Source organism: Alosa alosa, chromosome 24 (genome assembly GCF_017589495.1).
Source record: "Alosa alosa isolate M-15738 ecotype Scorff River chromosome 24, AALO_Geno_1.1, whole genome shotgun sequence".
Taxonomy (NCBI): Eukaryota; Metazoa; Chordata; class Actinopteri; order Clupeiformes; family Clupeidae; genus Alosa; species Alosa alosa.
This window is the reverse complement of record NC_063212.1, coordinates 5,222,825-5,242,905: the sequence shown is the minus strand read 5'-3', so window position 1 is coordinate 5,242,905 and position 20,081 is coordinate 5,222,825. Positions and strand designations below refer to the sequence as shown.

Here is a 20,081-nt window from a genome sequence, read left to right as displayed (position 1 = left end):
GGCTACATTGCAATATAGGCCTATGCAATTATGTTATACATGTAAGGGATAATGTAGACACGGTGGTCTGTTCACAGAAGTTAATGCACGGTCGAGGTTGTAAAACGGCCTGACACGAAGCCGTGGGCCGTTTAAACCTCGTAAGTGCATTAATTTCTGTGATGTGTGTTATGTGTAGTCTGCATTTAACTTATCAAATACATACAATGATGCTGTCAGTTTGGGCATTTTCTTTGTTAATATCAGAAATGCTTAGTGTTCAGGAAATACTTTGACCAGAGCTGTAGGCTACGTAGGGGTGGTACAGCCTAGGCTCTACCTGGACAATGGATTGCTTAGTGTAGGCAATGACCTTTTATCATTTCTTTAATCTTCATCAAAAGTGTACAGCTACAGCTGAAGTCATACTTTCATACATGTTTTGCAAGTCAGAGGAGTGCAAAAAGATTCAATAACACTTAAAGCAGAGACTACATGGTCACTTCATTCATTGTAGCTCTGTGGGAAATAAATATTTCATTCTGAATTGTTAAAATCCTTCTTTAATATTTCCAGCTTTACATCCCCAACCGCCCACTGCGGTTTTCTGATGAGTGTCTTGTGTCGACCAGCCATAAACGCTAGATCAAACTCAAGACTCTTTTCCTCAGGTGGTAGAATTAGTTGCTAGTGCTCTCACATCATGGACTTTGCTCCTTTGAGCCAGCTTCAGGGTGCTGGGCAGTCTCCTGCTGAAGGGTAGCAAATTCCTGGGGACTTTCATGCCATTCCTTTTAAAGAGGACCACAGCCTATATTTAGTGATGGCAGCCAAAACCCACCCAGCTCTTTGGTGGCAGCCAAAACCCAGCCAGTGTTAAACTGCCCAACAAGTGTCTCACTTTTCATTGGCATCTGGCACATTGTACTATTAAGAGCGACAAAAAAAAAACAGACCAGAAAAATTCCCCAGAAGTTTTTTTTTTTTTTTTTTATCTAAATTGATTTCAATTTTATTTTCAATAGTTAATTTTTTTTAATAGTAAATGGCAAAATTGTAAAAGCTGCTCCATTTTAAAATGTAATCGGAGGGATGGCAGAAGGGTCTCAGTACGGCCTGTACTGGGCACGGCCGGAGTATTTGTTTCGCATCACATAGTTGTCATCTGGACACACAACACAAACAGTTATTAGAGAAGATTCATATGAAGCAGGTACATCACTTACACTATACAAATCTTCAAATGTTTTTTGCATGATGCATAATTAATATCTAGATCACATTATTTTTCAGACATCCCTCCCATTCTGATGCAAACTATTTCACAGTGTTAACAATGTAAACAAGTGAAGAGGTGGATTTGTGACTTTTGGGGTACACACTCATCAAAGTAAATCATATCACTGCAGAGTCTAATATTTACATGGCTCATTTCATTTCTTCCAACTATTAACAAACAGTGATGTGTGATTTCACTGTGCATCAATTCAGGGGGAAAAACATGAACATTTAAAAAAAACCAAGACCTTACTTAGAGAGTGGCGTTGATGGTTGCCAATAGAGAAGCCTGGGTCTGGAGGGGGGAAAAAACGACGTGATGCACTTGATGATAAATTGGATCATATCAATGTTTTTTACATCTTTACTAATTTATAAAGGTCTTATTTTGGTTGGGAGCCACATAAAGATTACAGTGTAAACTAAAGTATTATCAAAATGAAACGTATGCTACACCTTTGGTCCTGGTCGTACAATAAGACTGTCCAGCCAGCTGAGGTGCAGTGTAGCCTCTGGGGAAATCTTGAGAAACAATGCAGCCATAAGGGACCAATGTTCTTACAAGGAATAGGCAAAACAACACATAATCATAGGCACATTTAGAGTTGATTGACAGAGCACAAGGGCAAAGCATCTAATCACCAGATATTTACCTCTTTGAAAATGTGGCTCCCTGAAATGTGGCTTCTTGTATGGATACTGGTCATTCTCGCACCTGTCAAATCCAGTTGGTTCTAGCAGAAAGTGACGTGAAAATCATACCACTTTTTGTTTACAGCAGGGGTCTCAAACTCAAATGAGCTGGGGGCCACTTCTGCCAACGTCATCTAATTGAAGGGCCAGCTATTTCTGAAAATGCTATGTTTTTTTTTTTTCAAATACCACACAAAACTGCAAACAGAAAGTGCAAGCGTTTTATCTCTTTTTAGACACCTGTGCTAGCAACCTTAGCTTATAAATAAAATAATGATAAAATAAATATTAATACAAATGATAAAATAAACAAAAAGCATAAAAACAGGTATGTGTATGTTTCACACCAAATACAAATATTTTCCTCTCATAACTTATTTAAACCTGCATGGCAAACTTTAGGCACCAGGGTTAAGAAAACAACACCATTGGATTTTGACATCAAAATTTCAAAAGGTTTGAAAGTGGTCAGAGATAAAGTCCTACTGTAAATATAAAAATCTAACAAAAGTTTATAAAGGGGGGAAATGTACACATCTAATTTGCCAGAGGATAGCAAGCACCTCAAATAATGCACCTTTCAGTAAATACTGGATGTTGAACTTATTTGAGCAGGTTTACTTTCTTTTTTGTCATATTACCCATATAACAGGAAAACAGTAGGCCTAAGATGTAAACCAACAATAGGAAACTATTACTAGCCTATAACTACAAACCGTTATTATAGGCCTACAATAATGTTCCTATCGTGGGTGACTTTGTAATTCTTCAGAGCCCTAGTTTTACCCCCCCTGCTGTCTGTAAGCATGGTATGCTGGACACGGTCGTATACACGCAAAGACGCACCCCCAATTTAGATGCACCGTGACTGCTAGGTTACGGGGACGCTGGCGAGACACGCCACTCCGTCTGGCATCATGTTTTTGTTTGTTTTTATGTAATGTTCGAAATTTTATGTAATGTCACGTTTATTTTTTGTATTGATTTGTCTAGTTAAATATTTTCTCCCTTTTCCTTTTTACTGCTTTCAAGTCGGCTGATGTTGTTAACGTCTGTCCATTGGGAGCTTGCTATGGCTAGCTTTTGCTCTGGGCCTCTTACATCCTTCCCATCCATCTGTGAGCCGGTGCTGCACTTCACTGTCTGGTCGAGAGGATTTCTCGGGACAACAGCTGGAGCTACTCTGAGAAAGATCTGCTGAGGCCGCCGAGCTGTTTCTGACCAGTGAGCTGCCATGCCAACTGCCTGGAGTCTGGATTGAGCATACGTTAACGTTAACGTTGAAGAACTCTGGACCAACGGACCAACAAACGGCCGCTGTTAAACGTCCACCGAGTTGCTGATCTACAAGATCGCCCATGACTTCGGACTGTTATGCTTCCAGACTGCCAGTGAGTGTAAAGAACTTTGTTGGCGTTGCATGCATCAGTTGTGGAGACACAGCTGTGCGCAGTTTCACGCGAGTCATCATTGCCCTTGGACATTTTCAGCCGGTTGGAAATTGGACTAATTTTATTTTTAATTTGTATTTATTTTATTTATTAATTTGTTTGTTGTTTGTCTTGTATGTCCTGGTGTCACGGGTACATTGGCGACTACGCCGCTCCGTCCGCTATTGTCTTTGTTAGTCTATGATTTTGTATGTGTCAATGACAATGTCTTAGCCTATATGTGGAGCGCTTTGGGTCACACTCTGTGCACGTTAAATGCGCTATACAAATAAAACTGACTTGACTTGACTGTCAATAGTTGATCATAATCTCCAAAAAGCAGATATTCTCCTTCAGAATCAGAATAGGTGAATAACATAGCCTACCCAAGACTTCATCACACGTAAAAGTTTTTTCAACATTTGGTGTCGGCCTATTTCTGCTTCAATTTGTGCAAAATTATGGCTGCACCGTGTCATTACAAACAAATGCACGTCTTTGTGTTTCTCGCGTGTAATACAAAATTTCCTGAAAACTTTGTGCAGCGAATTTGGGCTTGAATCGAAGCTCTGGATCTCTAGCAACTAGTGGAGGAGAGTACAAATGGGATTTGTCACTGTCTTGGATCTATTGTCTATTTTAACCAGTGTTGTTGTTTGTCGCATTTAAAAATACCCTCAAGGGCCGAATTACATATTATTTTGACATTAGGTCCCGCGGGCCGGAGTTTGAGACCCCTGGTTTACAGTGACAATTTCCATGAAACCTAATCATAACTGACACTCTTATTTAAAAGTCAACTTCCGCCATGTTTGTCTACATACTACACAAAACCCTATAAATTACTGATTTCTGCTTAATTGTACAGTGTGTGTGTGTGTGTGTGTGTGCGCGCGCGTGTGTGCGTGTGTGTCACTTTGTTCAGGTAGACAACAACCAGCTACAGTAAATCACTAAATCAGACATTTTCATTTTAACTTAAAGTTTACATTGCTTACATTGGTTTAAGCCTAATGAATGAAGAACATGTCATTAATTTTCCTGGATGATTTTTTTATGGTTAAAAGTCTGAAACTGTAATATCAATGAATGAAGAAATGTCATAATATGATTTTTTTTATAAAAGTAAATATATAATAAATATATATAAAACCAATAATATTGATTTGACCATCTTGATTTAGCCAACAAAATATTATTTTAGCAAATACACACAAAACAAATATTTAATGCAACGTAAATATCCTATTCATTGGAAATCAAAGTACTTAAAATAATACTTCAACAATTACCTCTAAAGCTGTGTGAAGGCTTTGTTGGGGTGGCAGGCGACAGGTAGAGGTCATCCCTCCTTTCCTGAAGGCTGCTTCTAGTGACTGTGAGAAGATTTATGTTTAGGGTGGGAGAGTGAAGGCTGTGAGTGATAAAGCGAGGTTTGACATAGCGTTGTCTGGTCATCCTAGCTCAACTCGTTTCACTAATGCCAATCCAGGATGAGTAGGAGCGACTATGTCAAGCCAGGTGTAAGTAATTCAGGATGTGTGCGCGTTCTCGTTTCTGCTCCAAAGTGCCCACGGTTGGAATAAAAAAGACGCGGAAAATAGCGTCATTCACACAAAGTGAACCACCGTTTTTGATATAGACTAACAATGAAGTAAAGTTGTCCTTTTTGGAATGGGGAATCATGGCTACTTCTGTAAAACAGCAAGAGTAGGCGTGGTAGACCAACCGAATGCAAATTTACGTATACACCCACGAGTGCTTCCTTGTCTCGGCACGCAACGTCATTAAGAAAGCGCTTGCCACTGCAAAGATGCACATAGTATGATATAGGCTAGCTAATATTATAGTTGAAAATACCTTCAAGAACTTGCCCCTCCACTTCCAATCAACTACAGTAGGCTATTCATCAAACGTCTATCAAAATAAGCAAACAATAAGTACCTAGGCCTATGTTAGTAATTATAAGGTTATCACAATTAAAATAATAACTATATGGTAGTAGGCAGACAATCTGTTTTGTTTTGCAAGCAAATACATTTAGCAAATAGTTTATAAATGGAATAAAGCTCCTTAAAAATGAGCACGGAGGTCTAATGTGAATAACAGCTAGCTGAACCAATAAGACAACATAATTACCATTAGAATTAACTTAGCTTGGCCGTTAGCCTGGTCAGGACCAGGCTAGGTGCAGAGAATAAATCCCCATGGTAACTTATGTCCCATCTCTTTTGTGAAACCAAGTCAAGGCTAAATTCATCCAGGATAACCTAAAAATCACAACTTAATCCCTTATCTAGGTTTTGTGAAATACCCCTCAGATAACATCAGAGCGTCCACGCCTCGTCCCTCTCTTGTTAGCTGCATTCTGGGAAGTCCTTGGTTGCTGGTACATATCATTGCTAGCTTATTATAATTTTGCTTGAGAAAACTCTGATTCCGACCTATTAGTCAGAGACATATCACTGGATATGAGGAAATGCTGTATAAAAATTCAGATAGACCTTGGGTTATAAATGAAATGAGAGTGTGGGAGAAATACGATGACCACCAGGGGCATGTAAACGCAAAAGGCCCTCTCTTGATGCAGGGTCTTGGTTTGTCAGTTCTGTTTTAATGTAGAGACATGCCAGACTGTGGAGGGGCACCCATTCATTCAGCATTTTGGCATTAGGCACACAAAATACAACTACTGTAAATGAGTTACAAAATCCCAAACCAAACAGACAGACCAAAAACAATTAATACAACACACACACACACACATTCTATGCATAGTTCAGGATCCAACTTGTTTTTGTGATTTCATGTTTAAAATGATAGTTTAACTCTCACCTCCATAGCAATGCGGAATATTCAAGGGGCTGTCAGGCAGTGAGTAGCAGCCAGCCCTCCCTTCCTGGAGTCTCCATCTAGTGACTGTGTGAAGGTTTATAGTTAGGGTAGGAGAGAGTGAAGTAGTGTGAGATGAGGTCAGGTAGAATCAGAGCGTCCATGTTTCATCCTTCTGCTGTTACCTGAATCCTGAGTATTCCTTGGTTGCTGGTACATCACACTGGTAGCCAGATCTTGTTCGGCAAAACTCTGCTTCACACCTACAAGACAGACACACGTCACTGGATGAGAAGGAATGGCGTGCATGAATAAATTGAATTGAATGAAATGGATACATTTAATTGACCATGTAAAGCCACAGTCAGGAAGGAAGAGGCTTGCAGTGCTACGACAAAGTTAAACTAATCTCAACATCTGAGGTGACCAGCAGCTGTCTATACGTGGCTTATGCATAAAGGACACTGCAATACAAATGACTGTAAAACAAATTAGAAATCAAGCAAGCAACTAGCCAAACAAAAACATAAGTCTGCAAACACACAGTCTAATAAATGTATTCTATGTACATTGTTTTCTATTGTACCTATTTTTGACAAAAACACGTTTACCTGCACCTCCATAGCAGCGTGGAGCCTTCGGGTGGGGGGTAGACATCATGTAGCAGTCCGCCCTCCTTTTCTGGGGTCTCAAACTAGTGACTGTGAGAAGGTTTATGTTTAGGGAGGGTGGGAGAGAAGAAAGTAGTGAGATATGAAGGAGATGAGTCAGGAAACATCAGAGCATTCATGCCTCAACACTCCAAGGTTACCTGAATTTTGGGCATTCCTTGGTTGCTGGTACACATCATTGGTGGCTGGATCTTGCCAATTCGAACTCACAAGAGAGACATGTCTCACTGGAAGAAAGGGAATGACATATGTATAAATTGATTTGAATTAAATTAATTCTAAAAAGACATGTCACTGGATGAGATGGAACGTCATACATGAATAAATTCATTAAAATGAATTGAATAACATGATTTAAGCAGTTTAGCATAAGGGAAGCTATAATACAAATAAATGACAGCGAATGTCTGCAAACACAACTGAAAGAAATGTATTCTATGCATATTTAATGATCTTTCTTCTTCTCAAGAAATCATTGTGCTTAAAATTATACTTCCATATTCACCTCGACAACAGTGTGAAGGCTTTGTTGGGGTGACAGGTGGCAGATAGTGGTCATCCCTCCTTTCCTGGAAGCTCCACCTGGTGACTGAGATAATAATGTTTATATTTAGGATGGGAGAGAGTGAATAAGTGTGTTGTGAAGGATATGAATGCAGGTAACATCAGAGCATCCATGGCTCATCTGTGTCCTTCTACTGTTATCTGAATTCTGAGCATTCCCGCATTGCTGGTACATCTCATTGGTGGTTGGATCTTGCTTGCCAAAGCTCTGATTATAAGACAGACCTATAAGACAGACACATGTCACTGAAAGAGAGGAAATGCCAAAAATAATTGCAGGTAGTCCTCAGGTTGGAAACGAGATCCATGTCTAAGAGTGGGCGAGAAATATGGTGGCCACCAAGTGGCATTAAAAACATAAAAGGCCCTCTTTTGATACAGTATTTTGGTTTGTCCATTCTGTGTTCCCGTAGAAACATGACAGACTCTGTGGAGGCGGACCTGTTCCCTTTGTAGATATAAAGCACACATTCTAATGAAAATGCGACAAATAGTATTTACAGGCTGTGACACAATAATGAAAACATACTGTAATTATGAATATTATAGTTAATTTCTGTTTATAGATCATCCTTAATCTAATCCTACACAATGTGCCTTTAACCCATAGAACCCTAAGCTGTTTTTAGGGCATTTTCACTACCTAAGTTTGCCTGTTAGCATGTGTGACTATGGTGTATGCACTCATGATTCTCAACTTTTTACTGCATTGCCATGAACAAAGTAAAGGCAAAAAAAGTGTTTCTTTGTTGAACAAATTGGGATGCAATGTGAGTCTTGAATTGGATGCCATGCAGGAACTTTCTAGGATCTCAAAACCGGATTATGAACATGTTTTGCCATAGAGAAACACACGGTAGCGTTGGATTATGAACATGCTTTGCCACAAAAACAGACAAAAACGTGGGGTAAGTCCAGCTATATGAAGTTATTATTTTGCTGTCACTTTGTTTTATAACCCAGAAGGATGTATTTGGTATCAAATGATAGCTCTGTGTCTCCTCTTTCATCTGACATGCGTGGCATATCTATCCGATCACGGGTCCGCGAGTAATTCGAACGAGAGTAATGGGTGTGCAGCGTTGGTTTGTGTACATGACGTTAATATTTTGCAGTCACTTCGTCTGTTTTTATAAGCCAGAAAGATCGATATCTATGGTACCAATGGATAGCCCCGTTTCTCCTCTTTCATCTGATATGCTTGACATATCTATGCGATCACGGATTTCACAAGTAATTCAAACGAGAGTAATGGGTGTGCAGGTGAACGCAGATAGAAGTATAGACAGAGAGTATAGACTTGATCGTACAGACAAGTCCTTTTGAAAGCCCCACTTCTTCTCTGTCATGCAATAAAGGTTTCATCTCGTTGCGATGAACAGTCGCGGAGCAATGTAACAGAGAAGAAAGGGTATGTTTATTGACGCACTTTGCGTCAATCGGGTTCTAAGGGTTAAAATAGCAGGCTAGGTTCTCCGTTCCTAATGCCAATGGACAAATGTAGCCTAGCAACGATTCATGAGTGTTACAAGGTACAGTGTTGTGTGATTCATTATGGACCATCTTATTTAACACATTTGTTTATCAGAAATCAAAATTAATGCAACAAATACATGTAAACTAAACTATTATCAAAATGAAACATAGGAATCAAACTGTATGCTACACCTTTGGTCCTGGTTGTACAAGACTGTCCAGCCAGCTGAGGTGCAGTGTAGCCTCTGGAGAAATCTTGAGAAACAATGCAGCCATAAGGGACCAATGTTCTTACAAGGAATAGGCAAAACAACACATAATCTAGGCACATTTAGAGTTGATTGACAGAGCACAAGGGCAAAGCATCTAATCACCAGATATTTACCTCTTGTCACAAAATGTGGCTCCCTGAAATGTGGCTCCTGGTATGTACACTGGTAATTGAGGCGATTCTCGTACCTGTCAAATCCAGTTGGTTCTAGTATAAACAAACAAAAATTGTATGTGAGAAATGTGAAAATCATACCACTTTTTGTTTACAGTGACAATTTCCATGAAACCTAATCATAATCAACAAACTCTTATTTAAAATAAATAAATTACAATACACAAAACAGACAGACAAACAAAACCCTATGTCTACATCACACCACACACACAAAAATGTATTCAATGTACAGTTAACGATAAGACTCGTTTTCCAGAAATCAATATCCTTGGAATTACACTTCAACATTCACCTCCATAGCAGGATGGATTCTTCATGAGGGTGTTATGCGGAAGGTAGTGGTCACCCCTCTTTTCCTGTAATCTCCATCTAGTGACTGGGAAAAGGTTTCTAATTAGAGTGGGAGAGTGTGACGTACAGTAGTGAGATAAGATCAGGTAGCATCAGAGCATCTACTTCTCATTCTTGGGTCGTTCCCTGAATTGTGAGCATTTCTTGGTTGCTGGTACATCTCCATGGTGGCTGGATATTGGTCGCTAAAGTGCTGATTCAGACCTAGGAGACAGACAGGTCACTAGATGAGAGGGAATGACGTACATGAATACATTTAAACCTGGGTTTTTAGTTTTAATTAATCAATACAACAGTCAATGTTTTTGAGACATGAATGTACTTATAATTATACGTCCACCTTCACCTCCATAGCAGTGTACAGCCTTCGTGGGGCTTTCAAGCAGTGGGTAGCAGTCAGCCCTTCTCTCCTGAAGTCTCCACCTAGTGACTATGAGAAAGTTTTTGTTTAGGATGGGAGAGACTGAAACAGATGAGGTCAGGTAGCATCAGAGCATTCATATCTTGTTACCTGAATTCTGGCCGTTCCTTGGTTGCTGGTACATCTCCTTGGTGGCCGGATCTTGCTTGCTAAAGCTCCGATTTAGACCTTTAAGAAAAATACATCTCACTGAATGAGAGAGAATCCCATAAATTACCTCAGATAGACCCCCAGTTTTGAACGTGATCTATTCCGTTCATCTGTTTCTAAATCAAATTTGTACTTAAGAGTCATTGCTATGCTACTCATATAGTGGTGTCACATAAGGACCCTGTTTATGTTGCACAGCATTTGTAATGACATTTGACTAAAATCTTCCATCATAGCATTGCTTTGTAGCCGCCTGGCTGCTAGCAGGATAACTCAAGCTATTTTTTTTCCCTACCAACAGTACTCGGTGACCTATGTATTGTATAGTTATAGTGGATGGAATCCACCATCTCGAAATCTCCTGGCTTCTTCTTCTTATAACCTTTTCTTTTTACCTTTTCAAGAATGAATGCGACTCTAACCGCTTAACGTACAGACATGTTGAAATAACTGTTCTGGGGACACTATAATGTAAATAAATTGTTGTTATTACACGGCTCTTCAGAGTGCTGCAGAAAGTTCCATTCACATGAATGGGCCTTCCCAACGTTCGGTGGTCTGTTAAATCTATATAATCACCAGCAAAGTATATAAATCACCGCTGTCAGTGGCAATGGGGTTTGTGCTTCTAATTAACGTCTTTCATACCACTCCGCAAGAAGTCGGTTCGCTTCCGCTGCGCGTTGGGGTTCTGTTCTCCCTGTCGGGACTAATTTTCTGATAATTACCGGTGGACAATACATTACCCCTTACTGAATAAATTACAAAGAAAACAGCTGAACAGACAAGGAAAAACCTACATCTGCAAATACACACAGAGAAACAGATATCTAGATGTAACATTTACCTCCACTGTAGTGTGAAGGCTTTGTAGGGGTGGCAGGTGATAAGTAGTAGTCAGGCCTCCTTTGCTGGAGTCTCCACCCAGTGACTATAAGAAAGTTTTTGTTTAGGATGGGAGAGACTGAAACAGATGAGGTCAGGTAGCATCAGAGCATTCATATCTTGTTACCTGAATTCTGGCCATTCCTTGGTTGCTGGTACATCTCCTTGGTGGCGGATCTTGCTTTGCTAAAGTCTCGATTTAGACCTTTAAGAAAATACAACTCACTGAATGAGAGAGAATCCCATAAATTACCTCAGATAGACCCCCAGTTTTGAACGTGATCTATTCCGTTCATCTGTTTCTAAATCAAATTTGTACTTCAGAGTCATTGCTTGAGAAAACCAGACAGAGGTCGGAAGATGGGGCTCGGCCAAATCGGCTCATACTTTGTATGTGTGATAAGTATGTGGAACTATTAACAGCCATATGATTAAAACCCTCCAGCTATTTTTCGTTACTGAGTTCTGGGGCCCCCCTTGGAGACCCTTGAAAATCAGGCAGGCAATTTATGGCTGAAAATGACTGGTTTTGCCTGATTTTCTCGTGCAATGACTCTTAAGTTGGACAGGTACACAGCCTACAGTTAATCTTAAATGTGACTTAGTGTTTGCCTTATCAAACAAAGTGACTTTGTGCCTGAGTTTAAGAGTGATAAATCCCCGCGCAAACTAACTTCTCTGTCAGACAGGTTAGGTTATGCTATGGATTTTTTTCCAGACGATCACATTCATATCCAAAGAGTAAAAGAACAGTATACTCGGTGACCTATATATTGTATAGTTATAGTGGATGGAATCCACCATCTTGAAATCTCCTGGCTTCTTCTTCTTACAACCTTTTCTTTTTACCTTTTCAAGAATGAATGCGACTCTGACCGCTTAACGTACAGACATGTTGAAATAACTGTTCTGAAAGAAAAAAATTAAAAATACTTTTTGAGAAATAGGGGATTAAAAATGTTAAAAAGCTAATTTTTCCCCCATAGACTTGAATGACTGATGTCATAATGGCCTAAAGCCAGCTGCGCTCGTTAAGCTCCCAGAGTAGTTCCCGGGCTAATCAGAACACTCGCACAGGTGTCACCTGTGAATACAACTGTCTCAGCTTCTAATGCATACAGTCTGGCGCTCCCTAAAACTACACATCCTGTTTAAGTGTTTCCCGTGTGTCAAAATAAAAGTCACAGCCATATCTCATGCTTTGCGCATTATATCTCCAGGACTGCTTGACGCATATGCTTCAAATTTGGTACAAGTGTTTGTATGGACTCAAAGATGAAGTGAGTTGATGTTGGAGGTCAAAGGTCAAGTCCATGAATACTCTGAGCACGATATCTCAAGAATGCCTTGATATACATGCCTGAAATTTGGTATGAGTGTTTGTATGGACTCAAAGATGAAGTGAATTGATGTTGGAGGTCAAAGGTCAAATGTCAAAAACACCTTGAATGTTATATCTCAAGAACGCCTTGACACACAAGGTTTTTTGGTACGAGGGTTTGTATGAACCCAAAGATTAAGTGATTCAATGTTGTTGTTTTTTTCAGGAATCTCCCACCAACATTAAGCCAGCAGCTTTCCATCCACTACTGTAATTCCTCTGGCATTACATTTCTAGTTATAGTATTGTTTTCGAGAAATTGCTATGTTTAAAGTTATAGTTCAACTGTCACCTCCATAGCAGTGCGGAACCTTCAAGGGGTTGTCAGGCAGTGGGTAGCAGTCAGCCCACCTCTCCTGGAGTCTCCACCTAGTGACTGTCAGAATGTTTATGTTTACGGTTGGGACAGAGTGAATAATGTGACTTGAAAAAGAGGATGTACCTTATAAGGTAGAATCTGAGATTCCAGGGGCCCTATTTTGACGATCTAAAAGGCATGTGCTTTTTGTGCATTTAGGGTGGGTCCAGTCCACTTTTGCTAGTTTGATGGTGGATCAAGTGATCAGACGCCAGGCGCATGGTTAAAAAAGGGTTTCTTAATCATGGATGTGTTTTGGGCGTAACATCCATTAAGCCAATAAAAGTACCATCTCCCTTTAAGAATAAGGGGCGCTTGGACCATGGCATGTTGGTATTATAATGATGAATGAACACATCTCTGCAGAAGGAATCTGCTTGCATGCACGACCGTCTATGCATCAGCAGGATTCCACCAAAGTTTGTTTTGCATAAACAGGTGTGTGTGTGTGTGTGTGTGTGTGTGACAAGCAGGGTGCACACACGCCTGTACATGCATAGTGATTTGAAGCTGTAGGCAAACGACAAAACAAGGTCCTACAATACTTTCACAGAAATGATTGACAAGGGGTTACAAAAACAACAACAAAAAAAAATGGCTGAAAAAAGCAACACTTACCAACATTATTTGAATGACTAACTTAAAATAATAAAAGACATTATCCAAGCATACTAGCGCAGTCTTTTTTATTGCGCTAGTAGGGACTCATTGTTAAGGTTTCGCCACTAGGCAGATCACAAGTCTTACTGACAGTGTGCTCTTAATATAAAAGTAAAATACTGCATGTTTCACTTCAGACCAAGTTTTTCTTGGTCAGTGTTGCTATCATTTTCAGTGGCAATGTGAAAATGAGCAAGCAATGTGCGATCGATGCACACTGGCAGGATAATGTTAACTGCGATGACATAAACTAGTAAAGCGTTGCGCCGCAATATACTGAACATAAGATAGGCCCCCAAGGCTCTTCCCTTCACAGTTATTGTACATTACAAACAAAGTCTGCAAAAACATATACTGTATGTTATATAGTCAGAGAACTTTGCTTTCGAGAAATCTATATGCTTAAAATTATTCCATAACATTCACCTCCATAGAAGTGTGGAGTCTTCCAGGAAGTGGCAGGCTGTGGGTAGTTGACCTTCCATTCCTTAGGTCTCCAACTAGTGACTGAGAAGGTTTATATTTAGGATGTGTATGAAGGTATACAATGCAACCATGTCTCATCTCTCTGAGGTTACCTGGTCTTTGGCCTTTCCTTGGCTGTTGGTACATTGCCTTGGTGGCTACATCTTCGCTGCTAAATCTCTGATTCAGACCTATAAGAGAGAAACCCCTTATTGTGAGATGAAATGCCGCAGATGAGTTGATCTGAACAAAACAAACACATTCTCCTAACGTTAACGTTATCTCCAGACTGCCAGTGAATTCACCGGGTTGGTCAGTTGCTAAAGAACTTTGTTGGCATTGCATCGGTTGTGAAGACAGCTCTGTGCGCAGTTTTCACGGATCATCATTGCCCTTGGACATTTTCAGCTGGTTTGAAAATTGACTAATTTTAAAATCAATTTTCCCCCTTTTTAAATATATTTTCTTTTTTTACTTTTTATTTGTTTTGTTGTCTGTCTTGTGTGTCTTGGTGTCACGGGCACGCTGGCGACTACGCCGCTCCAGCCGGCATCTTTTGTCTTGTTGTTATGTGTCTTGTTTGTGGAATGCTTTGGGTTGCACTATGTGCATGTTAAATGCGCTTTAAAACTAAATAAACTGACTGACATTCCCTTCAATTTATCATTGAATAAAAAACACTGTAATACAAGTGCACTCTGGACAGCTCCAGCTTTATAAAATGGTCTGGTAGTCTGTCTCCCAACATATGGTTGTCTCCCAACATGAACAGAACAATAAATGTCTGGTCCCACACAACTGTCATGAGAGCTTTAAAGACTTTGCTCTGTCTCTTTGCTTTCTGGTGTGACCTTTTGGGGGCTGTGATGGTGGCAGCTCGACACCCCAGGCGTTGGCAACGTGCGCCAGCAGCAGGCAGGTGATGCGGCGATGGGCCACGGCATTCCAGTGCACCCCGTCCTTCATGCGGTGCTGCAGGCTGAAGCGGAACTGGAAGTGTAGGTCCAGCACGTCCAGGCCGTACACGCTGGCCAGCGTGGTGCTGCAGTAGTTGGCCTCGATGATATCAAAACGCAGCGATGGGCCAAACTCTGCAATCTAGGGGTAAGGAGACATGCCTCTAAACAGCTGAGTATCTATCAATGTTTTAGCTTAGCAACGTTTTGAGTGACACAAAGAATGAAGGATGAAATACAGTATGTTACAATATGAAATAGAAATTAATTTAAAAACGTTAATGTTAAGTTTAGGACAATGGATTTTTTCAAGTTATTTTACAGGTACTGAAGAAACCTCAATATAACCTAAGTCTTGTTTATGTAGACATACAACTTCATAATATTACACAACTGGATAACTGAAGCTTATAGACGTAGTAAAAATGGCAATATGAATTTTGTCAAAATGATTCATGTGTTTGTGTGAATAAGACAATAAGAATGCATATTTGAAACCGTCTACCTCTGGTACCAGAAAGCCACCAATAATGGTTTTGCCCAGAGGCATGGTCAAGTTCCAGATGATCAAAGCCTCATCTGGGAGGATGGTTCTCAGCTTTCCGAAAAACGTGTTTAGATTTTCCAAGTAGTCTGGCTCCCACTGTCGCCCATATCTTAGTGGACATTAACAAAGAACCTGTGTGAAACTGTCAGGTGAAACACTTTGAAAAGACACTTTATGATGGCAGACCCCATGGTGATGAATACCTGGAGACGTCCCACACGCAAGAGTTGACGATGACCAAGTCTGGTTTGAGACCGTTTTTGAAGTCTTCCAAAATTCTCTGCACATACTCAGAATATACGCGAGTGATAAAATAAAAGCGAACAAGGTGGTGGTCCGAAGTGTATTCTCTGACCTCCTTGTACTGAGTTCCATTGGACAGCTGTCCTTTTCTGCCACCCTCAAGAAGCTCATCCTTTTCAAATTGCTCCTCTCCCTGAGAATACAAAGAAACAGTACATTCAGAAAACATTTACTTTCTTCCAATTTTGTGTCACCTTTAAGCAAAATTGTTTTAAATGCTAAGGTTTAACTTCATGCATTTTTATTTGATGCTTGTTTCACCCTAGTCCTGTTTAGCAAGGAAAAATAGGCGTATGGTTTGTTTGAGTTTGGGGAATTTCACACTTTTAACACGCATTTAAAAACACACCATGCTCTGCTCTCTCCCGTCCTTCCACCCCATCATCTGCATAATGAATTTGACTGACCCTCCTCTTCGCCCCATTTTTCAAACCTTCTGTTACCATCTCTAATGTTGCCTTGGCTGTGTGTGTAGCAGCCTAGGAATGTATTTCCATTTTAAAATACAGAATCCCCATCTGCATTATCAGAATTAATACCAGGCCAACTGAAACATTACTACCTTACCTTGTTCTTTAGTTGAGACAGGGACAGGTAGTTATCTTTCTGTAACAGCAGCACAAGATCTTTATATACCCCACGCTGAACTGGAGGAGAAAAATAGTGGATTATTAGCAAGGTGTGTTACTGGCGTGTCATGTTAGATGTCCAATTACAGAGATTTTAGACCTTAAGCTTTCAGTACCCTACTTTGTGGTTTGGTACTCACATGAACTTCCTAGGACAACAACAAATTTGTTGTGGAGCAGGCCGCTGGCTTGCTGATGGGTCACATGTGGAGTCTTCATGTCCATCGCTCTATTTTTTTTTAGAAATATATAATAGACATTGTGTCTTTCCAGCTTGACGAATCTTATAAAATAAGACTAAAATGCTATATCCCCTTAATGTAGGCCTATGTTTGTGTTCTACAAGTCACCACTATAGCAATATAGCCATCTTACCTGATAATACCTCCGCTCATGAAGCACGCAAAGCTTTAAAAACGAATTGAAACTGAATTTAAAATGCAGAGTCTGCAGCCGAAGCTGCCAAACAACCGTAGACTTGGTGGTGAGGGCTAATCCGATAGCTGTTGGCTGACTTTAATATTTCAGCATTCTATCTCATTTAGAGTGGCCTACCCGCCCTGGTTTGGAAAGCCTTGAGCTAACCACAATCCTGCCTGCACCTACAAGTAGGCCTATCCGTAGGCTACACGCGTTGGCGTGGCATTGCATGCTGAACAAGCGATTGCCAGAGAATGTCTAATATCCGTAGACGGGCTCTGCTGTTGCTAGTGCTGATTTAGTGCGATTGTGAACAGTGCAATATTCATGAATTCATTCATTTTAATATTCAAATAATATATAGACTTACACTTTTTGCCCACACAAAAAAAAAAAAAAATAGATAGGCCTACTGAAAAGAAGTGATTTTCCACACAACATTCCACATGCCATTTCCTTAGCTTGTAGACTAAAATATTATCCATCAATAATACCCATAAGTAGTTTATATTTTCCAAATTTTTTTTTTTTCCAAAAAAGCTCATAAACATAAGGTGCATTTTTTTGGCTTGACTGTGTCTCAACTGTACCCTATAGAGTACAGTTGAGACACCCATCTTTAATGATGTATTTGACTAACCGTTAGTTGGAAAGTTGAATAAATAAAAACATAGCAATTGCAAAGTGTTTGTAGTTCAAATGTATTCATTTCATTTAAATTAGTGTTGGTTAAAAGTAATACATCATGAACAAAAAGTGACACAGGAACAGATATGGCGAACAGTAGCGTAAATGGAATGTTCAAGTAATAACACAATCCAATTTGTGTCTCAATTGTCCCCCGCTGACCACCTCACACATTTCTCTTACATGACACAATGCCATAAAATATGCCAGTTTTTAGGACACAGAATAATGTTTGTAATGATAACAGTTACGTTTAACAGTAACATAAGTGTAATGAGCTATTCATTGTCGAAGGTGCATGCAGTGAAATTCTTACTTTGGGAGAAAAAAAAACATTTGCCGATATGCATAGCAAAAATCACAACTTGGGCTTGCTGTACAAGCAAGATATTTAAGGTGTCTCTACACATGTTGGTTGAGCCTTTTAAAGAAATTAAGACCAAGGTTTTCACGGTGGAAAATTATGTTTACGTTTTTACTACAGTGTCCTACTGAGCAAGGTCAAGGTTCTGGAGGGCAATTTGAAATGCTGTGATCACAGTCACTGTAGAAAGGGTGCTGTTTATGTTGTTCAAGGCCAACAGAGGGAGCCTATTGTTGCCATCGCTTGACAACAAAGTTTCTGAGCAGGGCAGTTGTCAGGGTGGCTGGCTGCTGCCTTAGTATTTTACACTGGCACACAGAAAATGGTGCAGGAGTTATCAGAGGAAGTAGCCTATGTGTAGCAATCACCATCAAACTTCTCTTTTTGGCCACCCAGAATCATTTAATTGCCAAATGCCATAAACTGTCAGTCATGCCCCGGGGCCCTTCCTTATCCTTATCGATATTTTTTTCAGTCTATGGGTCGGATCTGTCATTTGGGTAAGCTAAGAAATACATATTTGACTATTTTGGAATGTATGTATTGGCAGTGTAGGTAGAATGTGGCATTTATATGTTTGAATTTAACAGTTTATGTTTCCCCAGCAGTGATGCATTTTAATTACTTTATCATGGCCAGAACATTTCTCAGATGCTTTGGTGCTGCTGACTATGTGTAGCATATGTTTCTGAAAATCAGAGAAACATAAAATGACTACCATACTGTTCCAACCATTCGCTAAATCAGCTCATTCCAACTAGCACAACCCCTCTGCCAGGTAGGCCTTTACCAGTGAAGCACATGTCCTAAGCAAGGGCACGTTTCCCAAAACCATAACCATTATTTGTAGCTAAATTCTTCTCAGTAATGTCTATACAATGTGCAGACAAAAAAAAGGTGTTTAAGATCCTGATACAGCACATCCTGATCTCCAGCTGTCTCCTGATAGGAAAGAAATGAGCGGAGGAAGCAACCTGCAAAATCTCACTGATAACCAAAAGATTTACAAAGGCTCACTCTGTCCTGGGAAAGCAGTGCTTCACTGCTGGTAGATTCTATTATGAGGTGCAGGTCAGTGGGAAGACCAGGTGGTCATTAGTGGTAACCAGAGAGTCCATTAGGAGGGGTGGCTGCATTTCAAGGAAATCTGGGAATGGACTTTGGTCAATATGGCTGCACAACGGAGAGTATAGGACACAAGGACACTCTGATAACCAGAGTATTGCCCTCTCCCTAAAAGAGAAGCCAGAAAGAGTGGGGGTGTTTGTGGATTATGCGGCAGATTTGGTTTCATTTTATGATGCAGACAGATGGAATAAGGTCCACACTTTGAGAGGTTTCCCCTTCAAGGAGAACATCTATCCATAATTCTTTCCATGCTCCATTCTTCTACACTGCTCACATCAGGCTTAACAAAAAAGCAAATTTAAAAACAATTTGTTTTTTTTTTAAACTTGAGGAACCGCCTTCATCTATGCTGAGAGCTCTAAAACATGTCACATACCCTATGTTAATAATAAAAGATTATCTTACGGCAATGCTATTTGTCATTTTTCATGGCTTTATTTTATTCTATATATTATTTACAGATCAATTCAGATATTGGCCTTACCTTAACCAGTGCGCAAATGACAAAATCACTTGATGAGTCTCCTGCATGAGCTAAACCATGGTGCGAGAGCACTGAACTGGCCCACCCACATTTGTGCATACAGTAGGATCTTGCTCATGGTATTCATTAACAATTAGATTTGACCTTGACTATCATCTAAATTAGGGTTGTATCACTGAGCCAGGTTCTTATTTAATTATAATAATGTCAAATTTTCTTTTACCTTTTTAAACAGATTGTGTCTGGTTGAATTATTGTGTAAAGGTCAAATGTTTGCTTTGGCCACAATGTTTTGAAAGAATCACATCAGAGTGCTGGGTAGGAGCTGAGGTTAACAGTTTTAAGAAAGCAAGCATGACAAAAAATACAATACAAATAGAAAAGACAGGTCATAAACACATTCATCTTGGACATACTGAGTATTAGAGCTATCTGAAACATTAGACAAAGTCATTCCACCAGTGTTTATGTCACACGTGGCTGTTGCAACTGCAGTGAAACTTCAGTTTCTGGTAGTCATG

The 20,081-nt window shown here is 39.9% G+C and overlaps 1 protein-coding gene across 3 annotated transcripts in view; it reads right to left on the bottom strand.

Moving 5' to 3' along the window:
- Positions 1-17,143, bottom strand: part of LOC125289118 — a 30,806-nt gene extending 13,663 nt beyond the window's left edge. Inside the window, exons 1-25 of one of the 3 annotated variants that reach the window (XM_048235807.1) lie at positions 16,853-17,143; positions 16,618-16,713; positions 16,416-16,495; positions 15,749-15,981; positions 15,504-15,654; positions 14,894-15,140; positions 14,156-14,233; positions 14,004-14,084; positions 12,852-12,935; positions 10,234-10,311; positions 10,063-10,152; positions 9,828-9,926; positions 9,664-9,747; positions 9,309-9,401; positions 9,116-9,178; positions 7,389-7,472; positions 7,024-7,110; positions 6,824-6,913; positions 6,398-6,475; positions 6,216-6,299; positions 4,673-4,756; positions 1,911-1,991; positions 1,714-1,779; positions 1,511-1,552; positions 953-1,144 (exon numbers count right to left, since the gene is read on the bottom strand). In XM_048235807.1, coding sequence (XP_048091764.1) covers positions 1,086-1,144; positions 1,511-1,552; positions 1,714-1,779; positions 1,911-1,991; positions 4,673-4,756; positions 6,216-6,299; positions 6,398-6,475; positions 6,824-6,913; positions 7,024-7,110; positions 7,389-7,472; positions 9,116-9,178; positions 9,309-9,401; positions 9,664-9,747; positions 9,828-9,926; positions 10,063-10,152; positions 10,234-10,311; positions 12,852-12,935; positions 14,004-14,084; positions 14,156-14,233; positions 14,894-15,140; positions 15,504-15,654; positions 15,749-15,981; positions 16,416-16,495; positions 16,618-16,702 — 2,301 coding nt within the window. In that variant the 5' untranslated portion in view covers positions 16,703-16,713; positions 16,853-17,143 and the 3' untranslated portion in view covers positions 953-1,085. Of the gene's footprint in view, positions 1-952; positions 1,145-1,510; positions 1,553-1,713; positions 1,780-1,910; positions 1,992-4,672; positions 4,757-6,215; positions 6,300-6,397; positions 6,476-6,823; positions 6,914-7,023; positions 7,111-7,388; positions 7,473-9,115; positions 9,179-9,308; positions 9,402-9,663; positions 9,748-9,827; positions 9,927-10,062; positions 10,153-10,233; positions 10,312-12,851; positions 12,936-14,003; positions 14,085-14,155; positions 14,234-14,893; positions 15,141-15,503; positions 15,655-15,748; positions 15,982-16,415; positions 16,496-16,617; positions 16,714-16,852 lie in introns of those variants that run through there. The other 2 variants (XM_048235805.1, XM_048235806.1) reach the window with 2 other exon arrangements.
- Between the last annotated feature and the right edge of the window lie 2,938 nt (positions 17,144-20,081).